General features: G+C 40.3%; 1 protein-coding gene across 6 annotated transcripts in view; it reads left to right on the top strand.

Annotated features, from left to right (window-relative positions):
* The window catches only part of stxbp5a (syntaxin binding protein 5a (tomosyn)), a 102758-nt gene that overhangs the window by 38429 nt on the left and 43080 nt on the right, over positions 1–21249 (top strand). For 4 of the 6 annotated variants that reach the window (XM_082506754.1, XM_082506758.1, XM_082506756.1 and 1 more), the window contains exons 6-7: positions 11276–11410; positions 20795–20858. In XM_082506754.1, coding sequence (XP_082362880.1) covers positions 11276–11410; positions 20795–20858 — 199 coding nt within the window. Of the gene's footprint in view, positions 1–11275; positions 11411–12144; positions 12211–20794; positions 20859–21249 lie in introns of those variants that run through there. The other 2 variants (XM_082506759.1, XM_082506757.1) reach the window with 2 other exon arrangements.

Raw genomic sequence — 21249 nt, 5'->3', positions numbered from 1 at the left:
TGGGAAAATCAGACTGACTATCTCTTCTGCCCTTCACAGGCACAATCTTGCTTGAGGTTTGAATTAACTTTTTATTTGCCCTGTGTATCCACAATATGAGTTTGCATTTTTTCTCAGGTATGAATAGATTTTTTTTACTTTCTAAAGACATACAACTTAGCTGAGGTGTTAATGATGGTAAAACCCTGCGGCAGACTGCTGACCTGCTCAGGATGTACATCGCCTGTCAACCGCTAGGATAGGCTTCAACTGCACCTTGATTCTGAATTAAATGAACAGAAGAAAATGGTTGGTTGTAGGTGTTAAAGTCCACTGTGTCATCTGACACAGCAGACAGTATCCTCACCCCCAACTATTTTGCAGTGAGGGATTGACCCTGGTTCTGCTGGAGGTTTCTTCCTGTTAAAAGTAAATTTTCGCTTCCCACTGTCACCTTGCTCATTGGGGGTTATCTGAATGTCGGGGTTTTCTCATACTATTGTGGGGTCTTGACGTTACTTCACTGTTATTGTGATTTGGCACTATATAAATAAAACTGAAACAAATTGAGTCAGCTGTCTTTAGCTGGGCTATACTCATCCAACTTATACTGTAGATAAAAATTGGTGCTTCTCTATAGACAAGTGGTAATACTATAGAAACCTTAGTGTAGCTGTGTACATTACAGGCCTATCCGGTTGTTCAGTGATGACGCGACGAATCCTACTTCCGGGTCTAAAGTAGTCTGCGTTTAATATGGCTTTTGTGTTGTTAACATGTTTAATGTTATGTATTTTCTTCTATTTGATCTCAAAAAACTCCTAAAACAGTCAGTGATCACTGTTGACCTCCCTCAGCTTTTATTACCACTAATCATTTATTCAGTTCAGCTCAGTTTTTAAAACCTTAGGATGTAACTACAGCCCAGCCCATGCAGCAGTATATGAATGACTAACCTCGTATTGTGGATGGATTATCTCAGTTGTTCTCCTGGCTGAAGTTTGGTCCTTTTACAGCATCCTGCCATGCAATTACATTTGTTCCTGACCACCGACAACACTCACGTTAACTTTTATCGAGTGGAAAAAAAGTTAGCTTGTTTATATTATGCTAACATAGCTGTGTCGCTAGCGGTCACGTAGCACATAATTATATACCAGCTAGTCCAACTTCAGTAACCTTACAAACGTCACTGCTGTTTAGTTTTCCGTCTTCATTTATGCTGGAAGTGATAACAGAGCTGTACGTTTTAATTTGTTTCCAAAACCCCGCAGTCAGGACATGCTATATTGTATTTAGATAGAAGCTAGCGAGCTAACTCCCTGCTAACTTCTAACTCTGTTAAATGTCATAAATTCCGTTTTCATGGATGCCTGGATGTTAAACTCAATTGTTACACCTGGTAGAGCAGAACGCTGATCATTTTATTAAAGATGAAAGACTTTAGACAGTTTTTCAACTCTCAGTGATGCCATAGTGATAGTTTGATATATGGACCTGCAGCGAAGTTTAGACCCAGACACGGCTAGTGACGTCTGACTGAACAATCGGATAGAAATGTGCATCAGTTGATTTGGTCTTACATATAAAATACCAGATAAGGTGAAGTTGATAAGGCTTTTTGGATGACTTCTTTGGACTAAACATACAATGATAGGTGTGTAGAAGCTAATGGGTTTAAACTTTAACAGTATTAGAAATCAGCTTACTATTATATGCTGATACCTCCCATAGGTATTTTTATTAAAACAACTGATCTTTGGAATTACTTAGATTTTGTAGGACCTCATGCACACTCAGCTTTTCTGTCACACCGTTAAAAAGAAGCTACAGATATCTGTAATCCTTGCTTTGTTTATGTTTGTGTGTGTGCGTTTTTTTAAGTGTGCACCCCGATCATACTTTCTGTAGCTGTCAAAAGAAAGAAATACCATGAGGTCATGTTTCCCAATAGATATCACACCTTGAAGTGTCATCTGAAGTTAAGAGTGAGTGTTCTAGTAAAGCCAGAAAACTTTCAATTATTTGTAAGGCCAAGATGTCGGTCACCCACTGCAATCCAATCCCATCTTTTTTTCCTTCTTGCCCTCTCTGACACTTTGTTCAAAGCTTGAATTGAACTTGCCAGAGGACAGAGCAGCTGTGAACTCCATCAAGAAAAGCACTGACTCACCCATCCAGAACTGTGACAGCAGCTTCTTAACAGGGTGAAAAATACTCCACTATAGTAATAAAAATTATAATAATAATGTTAAGTCATAGTAAAGTTAAGACAACATTCAAAACAAATATTATGACAGCTTGTGGTTGTAGATGGACTTAACTTGGCGTAATGAACAAAATTCCTTTGGCTCTGCGCTTCACTGCAGTCAGTGGTTATTGCTTAATCTCTTGGTGATGACAAATCTGTGACACGTCTGGAAAGTTCCAGCGTTTACCACAAAGCCACAAATTGTTTCTTTCTTTCCGTGATTATCGAAACACGATAAAGCGCGTTAATTAATGAGAGGGATAGAGGTGCCAGTAGACAGATTATTTAACTTTGGAGAGAGCTGGGCTTGCTGTTTCTTCCTGCTAAGCTAAATGCCTCTTGGCTCAGGCTCTGTATTTAATGCACAGACATGAGGGTGCTATTGATTTAGCCAGCTGCAGTATCTCTCAGTAAGAAAGCAATTACTGCAAACGTGTCGCCCAAAATGTTGCACTATTCCTTTAATGGATGTTTTGGTTTTGGACGGCACTCGCTTTCGACAGCTTTCTCGCCAGCAGATCAGTCTTTATGACTGCTATCTTTAAAACGGTAACTTCACTTTTACTATTGATAAGGCTGTAAAATGTGGAGAAGCTAAAGAAAGCGAACTATATTTGGTGATTAATGGCCAAAAAATGTAGTTTGGTTAGTAGGCATGCTGGGAAATTTTGTTTCTCCGTGTATGCCAAGTTGCTTGATACCTGGGGTCAGAGTGTGGGCTCTTCCATGATAGAAATATCACTGTTGAGCCACCACAGCCCACTTCCTATCATCTTTAGGCCCGTTCAAGTGCTCTAAACAGATCTTTCATTCCTCCCTAATTGAGCCCTGATCAGAATTTGAGTTGATGATTGAGAGCAGTGTTGCAGAAAGCCCCTCGAGCATCAGTATCCATACACATTAGGCAACAGGGAGATGAGAGAAAGGAAGAGAGGATGAGCTGAGACACACTGGGCCTCAGCCAGAGAGCAGTGAGTCAGTCTGTGGGAAGGAGTGTGGGGGGAAAAAGAAATCCTGCCGAGTCATTCTGGCGTAGGATGCTCTCGTCACCTCCTGGCCTCACAGGAATGCATTGCAGATGTGGATGTTATCGTCAAAATAGGGTGATATGATACGAGATAATGGTGGGAGAGGTGGGAGTGTGTGCTTGCAAAAAAGTGACACCTAATATTTTATGTTCTCTGTGGTAAGATTAAGGAAAGTCTGTTTTATAAATACTACCTCATTGTATTCCTCTTATACTTCAGTGAAGCTGTCTGACAGTCAATCAAGGTGACTTAATAATAAGCCTAAAGTCACAGCCTGCTATCACAGATTTTTTTTGTACTTAGGAGTTTGCTGACATTGGGAGTGCGTCAATCAAATGTCTTAAAAATGCTTGAAAAATGAATTATTCAGTTCAGCAGACTTTGCTCAGAGATATTTGGCTGATTAAAGCTGCTGCAGGGCTGATGATTTCGATTTGATTCACTCCACAACTTTCTCCCCAGCTTCTAACCTTGCACACATGCATTGAAACATGCAAAGGTGCAAAAGTACGTGCATGTCTTTGAGCATTGGCACCTTAGATTAAAATCCGCCTAACCGCTTTGGGGTATTAGAAGCTTTCATTCTCATGGATAATTTGCTATGTTTAAAGACTGTTCAACTCTTACACGACTTTTTTTGGCTGCTGTAACTGCTTGACAATGGTGATGTCATTTTTATGGAGATTCCTTTTTGTTCGCTGTCTGTGTCTGAATCACTCTAATCCAAATAATCCAATTTAATCCAAATAATACCAAAGAAATCCAAACTATTGTAAAATTTCAGACTTTGAATAGCTTTTGAAAGAGAATATTGGCAAGAAACACAGTGAGTAAAATGAAACAATGATTAACTTTGTCTTCATCCTCTCCTCCCATTGTTTACAGATCAAACATATTTATAAACAATATACATTTATGTTCATGATCACCCCTGTTAATATACACTCACCCCTTCATTAGTTGCAGCTTGCTCGTGTTGGACCTTCTTTTGCCTTCAGAATGGCCTTAATTCTTCATGGCATTGATTCAACAATGCGCTAGAAACATTTCTCAGAGATTTTGCTCTATATTGAAATGATAGCATTACACAGTTGCTGCAAAGCTTCACATCCATGATGCAAATCTCCTGTTCCATCAAATCCCTAAAGTGCTCTTTTGGATCGAGATCTGACTGTGGATACCATTTGTGTATAGTCAACTAATTGTTATGTTCAAGAAACCACTTTGAGATGATTTGAGCTTTGTGACATGGTGCAGTATCCTGCTGGAAGCATCCATCAGAAGATGGATAATACTCAAGTAGGCTGTGGTGTTTAAATGATGCTCAGTTGGCACGAAGGTACTAAAATTTCCCCCACACACCATAACACCAATAGCAGCCTGACTCGTTGATATAAAGCAGGATGGATTCATGCTTTCCTGTTGATTACACCAAATTCTAACCCTCCCATTTGAATGTTGCAACAGAATTTGACACCTGTCAGACCAGGCAACGTTTTTCTAGTCTTCTGTTATCAGATTTTGATTAGTGCAGGTGAATTGTGGACTAATCCAGCACCTAGTGTGGTCTTCTGCTGTTGTAGCCCATCTGCTGCAGTTTCGATTATATGTATTATGTGCCCTTCTGTATACACTGGCTGTAACAAGTGGTTATTTGAATTACTGTTGGCCTCCTATCAGCCTGAAACAGTGTCTTTGGACCTCTGGTGTCAACAAAGAATTTTCACCCACAAAACTGCTGCTCACTGCATATTTTCTTTTTCTTCCTTTTATCATTCTCTGTAAACCTTATAGATGTTTATGCAGGGAAAAATTCAGCAGGTTGACTTGTCTGCATTTGTAAATGTTTTGAATCGCTGCCATGTGATTGGCTGATAAGGTATTTGCATTAAGGAGCAGTTGAAAAAGTGTAACCAGTGAAGTGGCCAGTGAGTGTATTTGCAAACAGGAATGTGAATTAATATAAAACCACACAGGACAGCTTCACTGGAAACAAATTTGTTTCATATTACTGTCTATTTATCCATTCTGCACCCTGTGGTCTGTGCTGAAGGATAGCATGGTAAAATGTTGTTCAGAAAAAAGGAAAGTGTCACAAGATCAAGGCAGCGTAGATCAAAGTATTGTAACTGGTGATTTCTAATTACAGGCGCGAGCAGATTACTGGATGATCCTCACTGATAGGAATGCCACATAAAACCATGCTTTATAAAAGATGACTTTCTGGAGTGTCCCCTCTTCACAATTAATTCACAGCGAACCGTACTGTCATACGTCTAGCTCACATTGCAGTTAGTGTCAGAGTTGTGTTGTGCAGCAGGTGTCTGTCATTTCTAAGGCAGTGTGCTTGGCTCCGAGCCTGCAACCAGCAGCTGTGTGGTGACCACTTGAAGCTGGAGGTTTCACCAGGAGACGCGTGCATGCACAACAAGTGTGAACACAGTGACACACACGTAATGACAACTGCACAAACAACTGAGTGCGTGTTTGCACACACGCACAGAGAAATGGACACACACATACACAGTAACACACTAACAAACTGCAAGGATAATTTGTATAATTATGCTTCACAGTTGGCCCTTATATTCTGGCAGTTGACTTGTATATGCTCATGGATCAAACCTATTTATACACAACATACATTTGCACACAATACATGTGCAATTACATTAATTCATATCAACAGCTGGGGAGCACGTAATAACCACACACACACCCATTTGCACTCACATATACAGACAGACAGTAAGCATAAATGCAGTAACAACTACAATATGTTTGCATTTTACAAAACCATCGCTCATGAAATCGACGCATGCTCACATGCAAGCCCTCATATGCATAGACGAGGCACATCTGCTTGTGCAGTGGACCGTCTGCTAGATAAAAGGATCCCACAAGTTATCATGAATATCCGTGTTGCTGTTACATTTCCTCTGGTTAAGTGCATCTGTACAAAGATGTGCATCTCTCTGATAATCTATCCACATGCGAGTTAGCCACTAAAAATCACGTTTTTAGTGGTTTCAACTATGGTTTCTGGTATCTGGTTCGTTTTTTCCCTAAGAGATTTTGAAGTGTGTATATAACACTATTCTTGAAGAAAGAGATATATGGAAACTGTTGAGATTGGTAAACACACAAAATCAAATCAGCAACCTTTAAGCCTTATCATGTCCCTGCTTTGCGTAGATGCATCTTACACATGGACGTGAAAAATCTGGGTTACATTTATTTTTTGAAGATTTCAAAAGGTCAGTCACTGCAAAGTACTTTCCACAATATGCTAAAACTTGATTTTGATTTTGTCATGAACCTAGTATGATGAAAGCTAAGCTCTTCCACTTTATAATAGTACAAGACTGTCCAAAGGCCTTGATCCACACCTCACTCCTCTACACTTTGCTTCTGGGGAACCATTCATTCTTCAGTTTTTAAAATGTCCTTGGCTTTGTGAACCTTTGAGTTATGAACCATTCAAGCGCAAAAGAGCCATCTAGCCCAAGGGATGAACCACTGTTACGTCTACACATAACAGATAACCAATTTTTAATTGTAGACACAATGTTACTAGCATTTTGTTGCAAAACCACAAAGTTGTTCCATTTCTTTAGCTGAATTTACAAAAAATGCTAAACATAACACATTTTGACAAGCATAAAATATCATTTTTGCACCAAAAAAGTGATTCCCAAAGAGCTATTGGCTGGAAACCTGGTGTATCTAGGCATGATGCATGTGTCTCTAAAGAATTTGCGAACATTTCTTTGGAAGAAGTGGCAAGGCAGATGAACGGCATCTGAAAATCATGTCCTTGGGTTCTGACACAGGATCTGTTTCAGGTCTTTGCAGGTTGATTTATCTACACTTTGCCGAAAGCTCGTGAAAAATGATCTCAGGTGACTGTTAAGAAGGGGAAAAGGTGGCAAAATGCCAAATTACACAAGAACTGGACTGAAAATCAGTGGCAACAGATCTTATGGATTGATAAATCTATGAAAGTTGTGGTTCAAATCATCAACAGTATAAGGAAAGAGGTACAAGAATGTATGTCCACAGCCATCTGTATAACATGGTGGAGGCTCTGTCATGGTTTAGGGTGAATTTCAGCCAGTGGTGGTGGGGGTCTTCACAAAATATGATGAAATAAAGAACACCAAAAAGTACCATCAGATTTTGATTCACCATGCAATACCATGTGGAAATCACTGGATTGGCAACAGTTTCATTTGTCAGCATGACAGTGATCCCAAACACATTGGGAACATTAAGAGCAAAACAAAAAGCAGTCAACATCCAAAAAGAGTTTTAAATGTCCTTTAAGAAGCCTAGAGAACTATTCCTGAAGACTACTTAAAGAAATCACAAGACAAATCGCTCAAGAAGGTTCAGCCTCTGTTGAAGAATAAACGTGGTCATACAAAATATGAGTTAAATGTTGTTTTATGTCTCTTTGCATGTGTTATTTTGGAGGCTTGGTATGTGATGCAGCCTGCTGCCTCTCCAAAAGTATGAATATATTTATTTGTTAAAGCAGAGCATGGAGGCAGAGAGGGGAAGAGCGTGTGTTATAGTAAGAGCTGCTGCTGATCTCAGTACAGCCCCGGAGCAACAGTGTGAGATCGACTCCCAGAGTGAATGAAAAGTTTTAAAATGCTTTAAGCTACCGAACAGCTTTGCGAAGTAAGTTTTGGAGGAGATGCAATTACTAATGTTCACTGGCAACATCCATATGCTGCACATGGAGACACAAATCCTGATAACTAGAGATCGAGTTACCCGTCATGCTTCAACAGGGTATTTTTTTTTGCATATGTATAACCAAGATCACAGTTTCTATTATTTAGTTGTATCTCTAATAGGGATGGGTACCGGTTCTGACATAAACGGTAGTAACCAGACCGAAAAGCAGCGCACATTTCGGTGCTTTATTTCGGTGCTTTTTTTCCTGAGATGTCATACACTTTAGATTCTAGCCAATCATTTTACGTTTCCGAGGATAGCAGGCGGGTCCAGGTACGTACGTTCTTTTAGAGCAGAGCTACAGATTAAAAATGCCCAAGGCGAAGCGGTCAAAGTCTGGCTGTACTTCACAGCAAAATATGCAAACTCAGCAGCCTGCAACAAGTGCTTTAAGCTGATACTGTGATACTGTCAAAGGAGGTAACACCTCGAATCCCATGAAACACCTGGCGACGCATAGCGTTTTTTTTAAAAGCTGAGAAATGCGCCGTATTTGATAGCTTGCTGCGAGACCTCACACCGAGCGCATCTACTGCGGGTGTGGTGCCTGTTATCGGACCCGGAGTTAGCAACATCCCCCAAAAACCCGAAGAGGAGAGTCCTGGCCCCTAGCCCTGCCAGTGTAGCAGAAATGATGACGGATGATGACGGCAGCAGCAGCAGCTGTTCTTCTCTGAGTGAGTAGCTTAATGTTGTTCGTGTGTAATTTACGCTGAGTAGGCTAACCGCATTATCAAATTAATGCATGTAAGGTGAACTAGCAAACATCATCATAGCTACATGCGGCTGTCTTCTTGTTTGATGGCAGATACTCCCTTCACCCTGGCCAAAAAGGCTAAAATGACCAAAGAAAAAGTGGGGAACAGTTAAACATGAGAGGTTTTTGGACAAAGTTTGTGTTTTTTCCATTGATTAAGCACTGCTTCCAGCCAAGAGTGATGCCATAAAAAAGGCTAACATTGTTATCTTTTTACAAAAAAACAGCTGAACATGAGAGGTTTTTGGACCAATTTTGTGTTCTCCATTCTTTAAGCACCGGTTTGAGCACCGTTTAAGCACGGGCACCGTTTCAAAAGTACCGGTTTGGCACCGATATCGGATAAAACCTAAACGATACCCATCCCTAATCTCTAAAATGCTTTTGCACATTAGTTATGCTCAATTGAATCAACATTGAATCATGCAGAAAATGGGATTGCATATTTTTCTAATTATAAGGAATTGTTTTAATATTGCGTATAGGGCTGCCGCACACGATTATTTTGATTGTCGACTAGTCACCGATTATTTTTGCGATTAGTCGACTAATCAGATCATGCATCCATTGGACGTAAAACGTACAGCTTATTGCATCAGCATGCGTCTGCACTTATATAACTATCATTAGCTTACAGCTTTAAGTATTTACGGTATGTGCTAACTAAAAATAAAGACAAGATGATAGTTTATTAAACTTTTAATAAAATTTGCAGATTGTCTCGGTGAAGTTTAATAAACTTCTTGCTATCTAAAATATGACAGGACACTGGAGTAAATTCTCGACCATCTCACGCTTCTGATAATCAGTTTTCTGTTTGACATTTATTCAGCTGTGTGAAAACTGTAACTTTAATATCAGCCAAACCGATTTACTCCGGAACAAATAAAACACTGAAAAAAGCCAAACAGTAAAAGTTTTAAGTTATCTAAGTGACTTATATATCATGTTTAACCTGAGTAGCGAAAGACCGCGGTGGGTTTGAAAACAATTTGCCGGGAGTCCGGTGTTCTCACGGGCTCTAGTGAGCCTTGAACCCCGGCTAGCTATCGAGCTGGTGGGTAACAGATGTCTCTGAAAACGTCGAAGCACTTTTGCAAATATGTGATGTCTTGATAAACCGAGCAGATATTTGAAGTTTACACAGCTACATTCACCATTGTTTGAAACTCGAATTGGCTGAGCTATGAATTCTGGGATAGGTTGGGCCACAAAGGATACGCCCGACCCATCCTTCAAATCTGGGGAAAAGTAGGACGCATTTGTCGGCTGCATTTGCAGAAGGCTTCGAATTTGGAAAGCCTTCGTCACGTCGCTGTAACGTAATCGGCCTTCAAATGCGGCCTCCGAAGGATGCGGCCCCTGAACACAGCTACGATATAACTTTTCTTCTTCGTCGGGGTTTAACAGCAGCTGGCATCCTTGTACATGCATCTTCTGTTTCAGTCCGTTATTACACACTTAAATCCTACTACGTATTCCTGCGTCTTTCAGGATTTTACAAGGCTTTAAACGCCGTCGACGATTTTGATAGTCGACATAATTGTGACTGGTCGGCTAATCGTGGCAGCCCTAGTTGCGTATGGTTAATTTAATCCTTCATGATATAGTACAGAGCCTGATTTTAAGTTCAGTTTTTTTTAATTCATCCCTGCCAAGGTACCAAGATAAATGTAAACTATATTCTGTTTTATCTCAAAGCATTTTGTTGACACACTGCCTCCACTTAATCTGTCTTTGATAGCAGCAAATTGCCAGCAATTGTGCCAAGTGACTTTGCTGTTAAACTTGAGCAAACCCGTCAGCGCTGAGGAGGAAGTACGTCGCTGTACCATTGTTAGAAATACTGAACAAGAAGTGCAGCTTTATTTCTCCTCCTGCATGGATGGCTTTCTCAGCTGATGAAACTTATGGGCTTTGTCCTATAGATACAAGCTTCTCAGCACCACAGGTGTGGCTCAAACCACCGTGCAGAATCAAAAGGATCGCTGGAGGAGCCGAATAACCTTGAAATATTAGCAAGCCGGATTAGCAAGGTTGTACATTACTATTCCTCAGATGGATTGAAAGTTGAATTGGAGAATGGATGAAAGAACAAAATGATGAAAAAGGGATGAGAAGATGAATGGATAAGGAGGGAAGGGTTTATAACCTCTCATTAAACTTGAGTCTGATTGATGGATAAAAGGAGGAGATGTGGGTGATAATGAAAAAAAACCCGAAGAAAATGATGGCTGCCTCTTTGCCCTCATGTATCTTGTGGGTGTAGAGGAAAAGGGTCTGATTGAATGACTCAGAAATCTGTGGTTTGCCACTCTCATCTTGACTGCTTCGACCTGGTGGAGTGGTAAATAATCCTCTCATAGTTTTGCATAATTTGTCGTGTTAGAATAAGACTGAGTGATTTTCAAGAAGCTTCTTACTTTTGGCTTTCTGTCTTCCTCTGAGGTTTTGTCCACATTTTCTTTTCCTCCCTTTCCTCTGTTTCTAACACTCCTCTCCTTCTGTCCACAGAATAACTTTCTGCCACCTGCCCTTCCAGAGTAAATGGTTGTACATCGGCACAGAACGAGGGAACATCCACATTGTCAACGTGGAGTCCTTTATGCTCTCAGGCTACGTCATCATGTGGAACAAAGCCATTGAACTGTGAGTGGCCCTCGTGATTTTTTTTTTTTACCCTCTGATGCTCTCTTCCAGATTGTGTCCTGAAAGCTTTGCTTTTGTCTTATACTTAAAAACCTTCATAGGTTTTGTCTCACATGGCGGGGTATCTTATCCAAAGAGAATCACCGATAAGTGGATCAATATATAGATTTTGTTAGAGTTGAACTCATATCAGCGACACTCCAATGAGGACCTTGGGGTCTTGTGACTCACCTTGAAAACAGAAGAACGCCGTTTGACGTTTTACCGGTCAAAAGGTTATTGTATTCCAAATGTAAGGAGATAAGAAAGAATCATTAGTCACTGTATCATTTCCACTCCCAGTATCAGATTCAAGCTAGTAAGGGACCTGTCTCTTTGCTGTTTGAATGGATCTGTCAGCTTGACAGGCTCCATTTTGGTTCCCTGCTGTATAGACTTAAATTATTCACTGGAGCATTTTGCTTCATGCTTTCCCCTCATCTCCAACTGTGCATGTGTGTCTGCGTGTGTGTGTGTGTGTGTGTGTGTGTGTGGAGACGGAGTGAAAAGAGTAGGAGGGAGAGAGGGGGTGGAACAGGTGTCTGCCGAGATCAGTGTATGGTACACACAGACGTCTCGTCTCGTCGACAGGGCTGCAGGGAGGAAAAGGCGAGAGTGAGCGTTGGGAGAGAGAGAGAGGGAGAGAAAGAAGAGGAGGGGAGAAGAGTGGAAAGGATGACACAGGGCTTTTGCCTGAGGGAAAGGACATGTAGAGATGAAGAGTGATATAGGAATGGAGTAGGACAGAAGGATAAATGCAGGTAAGAGAGGGCAGGGAATGATCGCCCAGAAGAATAAAGTTGCACGGATAAGTCAGAGAGGCAGATGAAAAAGTTTTCCAATTAAAGAAAAAAGGGCAAAGGGGGAAAGCAAGGAGTAATAATGTGTGATGGAGAGTAGATATGGATGATGGTGAGGTAGATACCGGGGTGCCTTTTGACTAAAGGACAAACAAAACCTTCCACGCTGTTCCCCTTCACCTTCATAATGTCTGTTCACCTTCCCTTGGCATCCCCTGCCACCCATAAATTGTTTCAGTGACTTCTATTTCAATGTTTGTCTGGTGGGAAATGAAAGAGTAAAGACTTTTGCACTATGAGAAATGTATTCATCTCTGGAAGAATATTTAAATAGCAGTTTATTGGGCATCAGCTGCATGTACAGCCAGTTGAGTTAATACTGCATATGTATATGTTAACATTGACTTCATGGAAATAGCGCTTTCTCTTTTACTTCCAAATTCATTAAGACTCTCACACACAGCTTGTGGTATGCTACCAGTGCACTCGCCATAACAACTACTGTAGGAACAATATCTGATTTGAAATGTGACGTTTTAGCTGCTTTAAATATGGCTGCTTCACCAAAAGTTACACTTTTGTTTGTTGAGTTTCAAAATATTTGTGATATTCTCCAGAAAATGTGAAATTGTGAAAGTTTAAAGTAAAAGCTTACCCTACTCTTCTACCTTCTTCAAAGTAGTAATCTCAAAAATTACTCAATTTCCCATTTTGATATCACAAATTGCAAAAACATCCATGTTGGAAATAATAAAAATCTAGTCCTTCCATCCGGTCATTAAGTCTGACGTCACTAGCCGTGTCTGGGCCTAAACTCTGCTGCAGGTCCATATATCAAACGATCACTATGGCATTACTGAGAGTTGAAAAACTGTTTAAAGTCTTTCATCTTTAATAAAATGATCAGCGTTCTGCTCTACCAGGTGTAACAATTGAGTTTAACATCCAGGAATCCATGAAAACGGAATTTATGACATTTAACAGAGTTAGAAGTTAGCAGGGAGTTAGCTCGCTAGCTTCTATCTAAATACAATATAGCATGTCCTGACTGCGGGGTTTTGGAAACAAATTAAAACGTACAGCTCTGTTATCACTTCCAACATAAATGAAGACAGAAAACTAAACAGCAGTGACGTTTGTAGGGTTACTGAAGTTTGGCTAGCTGGTATATAATGATGTGCTACGTGACCGCTAGCGACACAGCTATGTTAGCATAATATAAACAAGCTAACTTTTTTTCCACTCGATAAAAGTTAACGTGAGTGTTCTCGGTGGTCAGGAACAAATGTAATCGCATTGCAGGATGCTGTAAAAGGACCAAACTTCAGCTAGGAGAACAACTGAGATAATCCATCCACAATATGAGGTTAGTCATTCATATACTGCTGCATGGGCTGGGCTGTAGTTACATCCTAAGGTTTTAAAAACTGAGCTTAAATAAATGATTAGCGGTAATAAAAGCCGAGGGAGGTCAACAGTGATCACTGACTGTTTTAGGAGCTTTTTGAGATTAAATAGAAGAAAATACATAACAATGAACATGTTAACAACACAAAAGCCATATTAAACGCAGACTACTTTAGGCCCGGAAGTAGGATTCGTCACGTCATCACTTAACGACCGGATTTCTAGTATTAAAACCAAATATTATTACAAAAGCGTGCCGTACTTGTCTTTTTGCTCATGCTAGATCTCTTTAAACATTCTTGATATGTATTGACCTGTGTGGCTTCCATACCTTCCTCAGATTTCCACTTTTTCTCAAGATCACATTCACATCTAAATCTCTACAGTATATCTGCTTTCACCTTTCATTTCATTACCTCGAGCCGAAGATGAATCGTGTTCCCTATCAGGCATCATCTCACACGACATTAAGTCATTCAGGTTTGTAGAAAATAGAGTTACAAAATATTATTTCACGTATTGCTGTTTTTGTCCCAACCTGCGGTGTGAGTCGGAGGACATATCTCCGGTTCAAGCCTCGATCGACGGCATAAGATGTCAGCATCGTCAGGAATCAGTTCTCAGACTTGATGCGGATGCATTCAGTTTGCATATCTGTTTAAATGTATGAGTGTGTGGTGGTTGTTTGCTTTGATGAAGATCAGAGAGGTGTGAGGTGATTCTCTTGTTGTCTCTTGAGCCTCAGCCAGCTGTGGCGTTAGTAGCGTCACTTTCCAGATACAAAAGCGTCTTCTGTTGTTCTCATCAGACCAAGATAGTGCTCTGTCAAAATCACAGTCACTCCACTTACATCTGCAGTGACTGGTTGTGTGATAGATATCCAATCAGCAAAGTGATTAATTGTTTGTCTCGTTTATCAAACAACACCTGCTGGTGTCAAGTATGAAATTCTAAAATTTGCCTTTTTTTAAGAGTGAAAAAAGGAAGGTGTCACCTTGGGCAGCTTTCTGATGAAACAAATCTCCATTAGACATAAATATCCAAAATGTTCTTGCTGTTATCTGCATGCTGTATTATGGAAAATATAACCTAAACATTGTATTTCAAGCCCTGCCTAGTACACCTCAGTGCAGCTGTGACTGCTCTAATGAGGATAAGATGCAGTGTGTACAGGGGTCATCATCCTTTGGGCCCTGCTATTTGAAGACAAATTGTGCAGTTGCTGTGCCAGTAGCCCCAGGCCGAGTGCTCCGAGTATTTGGATGACTCACACCTCTGTTCCCAAGCTACTGTGTTAGAAATTGTACTGGACTTTTAGACCAACTAACATCCTACGCCGTCTGCACAGCGCTGTTGTTGACTGAGTGCTACAGGCATGAAGGCTGCTACGTCAACATATGAATCTGAGTTTGTTAACATGCACGTTTTTTCTTTTTTAAAACAATCATAGAAATAATTTAGATATCTCAATAGACATGATATCTCATACACATCACCACACCCCAAGAAAAGTGCAATACTTCAGAGCAAACTTGCACATTAGTTTGTACAGCTGACATTATTAGGTGTGTTTTATTGCTAGCTTTTATTACTTTTTTATTTAGTCTAAATGCTGCTACCAGGAAACTGCCTTTAATATCGTTGAACATCTGATGTTTAATGACAACAAAAGGATTCTGCTTCTAAATGAATTGGTATATTATATACTTTAAATAACAACACAACAAACTTACTGTTAGAACTTGACCGATTTATGTGCGGGCCGATATTGTCAGCCGATGTTAGCCATTTTTCTTGGTATTAGCATTTATAAGAGCCTTTTAAATGAAAACTAAAGAAAACTACAAGAAAACCCTTTAATCATGTTATGATTGTTGACGTTACAGACTTAGGGCTACATCCACACGTACCCGGTTATATTTGAAAACGCAGATTTTTCCGTACGTTTGCAGCTTTCGTACACACGTAAACTGTGTTTTAAAAACTCCTGCCAGGGTGGAGATTTTCTACACACATAAGACTCAGTTCTGCTTCTATGCACCATCTTTGTTTACTCTTTCCCACCCAGGCTTCTAGACTTCTGATTGGCCAACATTTCTACACGGTTAGGAATATATCGCTATATGCTTTGGTATGTTGCAGCGTTTTCCTTCGTTTTGGCTTTTACGTGTGGACGGGATTTTTTTTTAAAAACGAAAACGGAAAATCTCCGTTTTCAAAAATACCTGTGTACGTGTGGACGTAGCCTTAGTCATTGGAAGGCACTCTCCAACTTCCTTGTTAGCCACACACGTGTTTTTGAATGCCCCAAAAACACAATATCCAGCTGATCCGAGAAGAGCTTAAACAAGCAAATATAATAAATATCAGGGAAATCTTTTTTTTGGGTGTGTCTGAAAGGAAAGAAAATAGCCAGTGTATTGGAATATCAGTATTAGTATTGGTCTTAAATAATTCTGTATTGGTTAAAGCTCTTCTTACAACATTACTAGAAAGCAAATTAACCTCCTAGGACCTGGCGTCCACATATGTCGACATCACATTTTGGGTTGTCTAGACCAAAATGCTAAATTTTGCTCTACAACGGCCTGATATCCACTTACGAGGACGTTATACTGCCACTGTTCTATCGAAATTTAAAGCAAATGTCCTCATATACAGATCTCATTTTTTCTCAGAAACAAAAATGAGGTAAAAAATCAAAAATCATGTAATTCTTTGTTTTCGCATTCATCAGGTCCTGATCAGCCCAAATAGCAAAGAGAAATTAAAAATGCATGCTATTAAAGAGTCAGGATCTTAGGAGGTTAAATAGAATTAGGCTAATCCTTCATATATGATATACTTGACTGCAGTATATTAATCATAAATTAGCATACACAAACTTTATACATGCAAAATGTGTACCACTGTGCTCTACTAAGCATCCCTATCAAAGACTTAACTCCATTAGGATCCCCTACATTCTCATCACTCCACTGCTGCGTTCCCAGTGGCATTACATTCCCTCCCCCAAAAAGTGAATTATGAAAAAGACAAGAAAAATAAATAAATAACCAAGTTAACAATTTCTGAAAAAAGGCATATTCTTTAAGTACCCCGTACTTGTAATACATCTCTCCATGATTTCAGATTGAGTTATTATATCCTTTTCAGTGGCTGTTAACTGTTCTGATATTAACACAGCTCCTTTTTCTTGTCTAGTTGTGTAGGAGGGTATGTAGTTATTGAATGTTTAAGTGTTCAACGTATCCTTTCATCTAACTTGAATATACAGTTTGAAGCTGTTTTGTATGTATCTAGCAGTGACTATGTGTGCGCTGGTGTGTGTTAAATCAGCTAAACAGTCACTGGGTGCAGAGAGACAAGGAGAAGTGGGACTGGAGCAAATGTTAAGAGCTTACTATGACACATACCGGTAGTTCACGTGAACATGTTGACCCGAGGCATCTCCTGTTCTGTCCACTTTCATTTCCTCCTGCTCCCCCACTCGAACCCTGCAGCTAGTATAAATACTTGGTTGAATCTTAAAAAAAAAATTCTTACATGAATACTTCCTGCACACTTTGTTTATATGCATGTGTGAAATCCTCAGCTGGTACTAAAATAGATTAGAGAAGATTTATGGCTGGGAGTATCCCCCTAGCCATGTACTGGGACTTCAGGAATGCTGTGCTACCGCTTGTAGACCCGGTACAGTGATCTTTTGTTGTTATACATATCCTTTTGATATTCTGTTTAATTAAGGGTAGAAATAAGTCACTTCACAGGTTAATTTTGTTTGGTTCCTACACATATTTATAGTCTGGTTCTTGTTCTAATCTTTTTTCAGTACCAAAGAAATAGATTTTTGGTCGTAAAACATCAAGATTTTTTTTTAAATACCTGTATTTAGTGTTTTTCGGAAAGTTAGAGTGGAAGACTCTCGTTGCAGTAAAGTAAAACTGGAATGTTTTAAATGGTTGGGTCATTAATTGGACTTCACCAGGGGAAAACCCCCCCAAAACAAACCAGGCAGACCCTGAATTATCTGGAAGAGAACTGTTGTGTCAGAGCTACAGGAGATGGACCACACCTGAGGGCAAGCTCAGGGGACAACTTAAATGGAGGGAACTCGTGGCCTTGTGGCCTGCTAGAGGGTGAAGACATTAGGAAAGATGAAGAAGGTGAAGACTCTATTTCTGTACATTAAATATGACTGAAAATGCTTGCTTAACATAGAGACAGAAAGCAGCAGAAATCAGCTACCCTGTCTTAAACCAAGCCTAGCAGTAATGCTAAATGTCACTAATTAAAATTTCATTTATTCTTTCTCTAAAAAAAACATGTTACCTTTTTATAGGGGTTTATGCCATCGGATGTTGGGATTATGAGCGAGTTCTGGCAGATATTGTGTAGCTGTGCTCAGCTAAGCCAATCGATGTCTAGTGGTAGCTTCATTTTTAAGAAACGGATCCGAGATGTGTCACCTATTTTCTAACCTGTGGCAGGAAGATGAATGAGAGCACGTCTCCAAAAAAAGTAAATCTGTTCCAATAATATAACAATTACCATTTCATGGCTGCCTCTGCTGATTTTGGTCTCTTTCAGGAGGCTACAGTTTTGATGAGGAAGCAGCTCTCTATGCAGAATTAGTATAGCTAAGCCAGGACTGATGTCTGGAACGTGATCCTATGCTGGAAAAATATGTAGCTGTCATGAATGCTTACATAAAGAATCACACAAAATGACGCTATAGTAGACACACACATACACACATACAACACGCGTGGTCTGTTGAGGTCACATCAGGCCACATAAGAAATCAGCAGGCTGCGAATAGGCTATTCAAGCCATGTTGCCGCAGAGGCACTGCCATGCTGACTGCGCCTCTGCAGCCTGAGAGATTGTCACCCATGATGACACCAGATGTTCAGGACTTCACTGTGTGGGCATGTGTCAGTGTTGGAGTTAAGCTGTTGAATAGGTATGCTTGATGATTTTTTTGTGCTTTCATTTCTAAATGCATAATATCTGAAATTATACCGTCCTATGAGTTCAGTTACTGCTATATTCTCTGCGTGTGAATGAGGAAATGTGGGTGTGTCAGCGCCGAGGAGATGCTTTTAAATTCAATGAGGTGTTACCTTTACAAGTGCTTAAATACCCCCTCACTCCTGTGTTCATTATACACGCAAAGACAATTGCTTTACAGTGCACGTGCGCATGCATGCAACATATGTATTGTAATAGGCCATTTTCTTTAATGCGCTAAAGGCATTGCTGGGTAGGGAGAATGTTTGATATACAGAGAAGGATTTGGTGCAGTAAGGCTTTATAACAGATGACTGGCTGAAGGTATCGGGGTGGGGGGGATTGCAAGATTTTATGACGTTCTGAACAAGCATTATATTTGCCACGGGGTATTTAGTTTTACTCTTGCTGTTGGTTCTGCGTGTGTGTGTGTGTGTGCGTGTCTGTCTGTGTGACATATAAAACCTTCACTTAGTTTTTGAAAGACAAGAATGTGATAAATGCGAACATACTATGAGAATACAAGCATACTCTGCGCACACAAGCATATATTGAGACAAATACAGTGGCATACATGCACAGTATAGCATCTCACCATTCCGTGTATCTGTGTGTGTGTGTGTGTGCATGTGTGTGTTTGCCTGTGGATGATTTTTGGGAGCCTGCTCGCGCTCTGCCCATCCTGCCTCTGTTGCTATGGTGATTCCTTTATCTCCAAACCTGAATGTGTTGGGGTTTTTTGTGAACTTTGTAAATATGTTCACTTCTGGTTTATTTACTGTACGACAACAGGTTTTAACAAAATAGATTTGCTGTGAAGTCTCAAGGGAAGCACAGAGAACATTATATATAAAAACCCTAAAACCCCAAGTAAACCATGTGGGACGGAGGGGAACTTGCAGTTTGTAGTTTGGCAACAGAGTACTATTTTGCTGTGGCATTGAGGGGGATTGTTTACAGATGGGGTAGATGTTAAGATGTGTCTTAATTGCACTGACACACAAATGTGTGCGCGGGTGTGGACTGCTGTTCGCTGAGACACAGGCAGTGAAGGGGGGATTAGATAAATCAACAACTCTGGCTGCAGCAGAGCTTAGGTAATAAGGCTCCAGCACTAACGGGCTAAATATAGAGATGACTGAATGACTGCTTGCCTGCCCACTAACTGCTACCTTCTAACACACACACACACACACACACACACACACACACACACACACACACACACACACACACACACACATTGTTGTCTATTCTTCTTTCCTTCTATTGCCCTTTGGTTATATTCATAGATTCATGGAAATATACTAAGCTAAATCGAATGAGCAGAGTTAACATTCATCCCTTGCTAATTGATTTCCATCCAAAATATGTTCCCAGTGAAATATGTACATCTTTTTTACATTTTTGATATTGTCATCAGCGTGTCCTCCGCTGTCACAAATATGCAAAGGCATAGGTCAAAACAACGACTTTGCCTTGCCTCATTTTTGCATTACTTACATTTGGCTGCAGCTCCTTCCTCTCCTTCTCTTTGTCAGGCATCCCTGCCCTTGCTTCACGGTGCTGGGGATATGTTTCAGGCTCCAAGAGTCACCACTTTTTTCAGCAGTGACCTTGCCTGGCAATCCTCTGTCCACATCATCTCTTTAAGGCAGGGCAGGTTAGGTACATTTGGCTCCCATGTGGCTCACAGAAAGAGGAGTTTTGACATAAGACTGTCTGGAGGGTAAAGCACAGACAGCAGGGGGAGAGGAGAGGCTGTCGAGCACTTTTTGCTCTATCATCTCCACTGACATGCAAATGGACACACATATCAGCACGTGGATGCACATACACATAGCCACTGGGGACTTCCTGGCCTGACAGAGTCATCCATCACAACCTTCAGGAAGCTTATTTCTTTGTACGGCCTTTTAGAGCCTTGGAATGATTGACAGCTCTGTCCTCCCAGCAGACCTCTTCGACAAGTCCAAAGACACTCGGTCTTCATCTTAACCCTCACTAGGGGTTAAGATGAGGGCTATGACCATGTCATATTAGTAAATCTTACATGATGCCTGTCTTCTCCATCCTGGCTTAAAGGGGAAAAAAAACTGTCTGTCTTTTTGATCTTTCTTACAAGGTCCTCTAAGGCTCATCCTGGACCAGTTGTTCACATAAGTGATAACCCCATGGATGAAGGAAAGGTAAGAATCAGCGGCTTTCTGCACCCAATCGCAATATCTTGCAAAGCTTACATTGGTCAAAAGTCTGTGCAAAAGTCTTGAATTACCCCACAATTCTTTATATTTTTCTAAGAAATTGGATAAATGTGCAGCGAGTTATTAAAACATGGAAACATACAGGGATTGCACAGTATATAAAGTATATAAAGCAAACAGATTATAAAATTTTAACAAGCTTGAAAGTCAATATTTAATGTGACTACCTTTATTCTTTAACACTACCTGAACTCTATTAGGCAACACTTCTTGTAATTTATTTGAGTAACTTTTAGGAATAGTTCTCCAGGCTTCCTAAAGGACTCCGTTAACATGATCCCACAGTACTTTAACAATGTCCAGGTCCAGACTTTGT

This window comes from Aulonocara stuartgranti, assembly GCF_965226115.1.
Source record: "Aulonocara stuartgranti genome assembly, chromosome: 15".
In the NCBI taxonomy this organism is placed as follows: domain Eukaryota; kingdom Metazoa; phylum Chordata; class Actinopteri; order Cichliformes; family Cichlidae; genus Aulonocara; species Aulonocara stuartgranti.
This window is presented reverse-complemented; position numbering and strand designations above follow the sequence as displayed.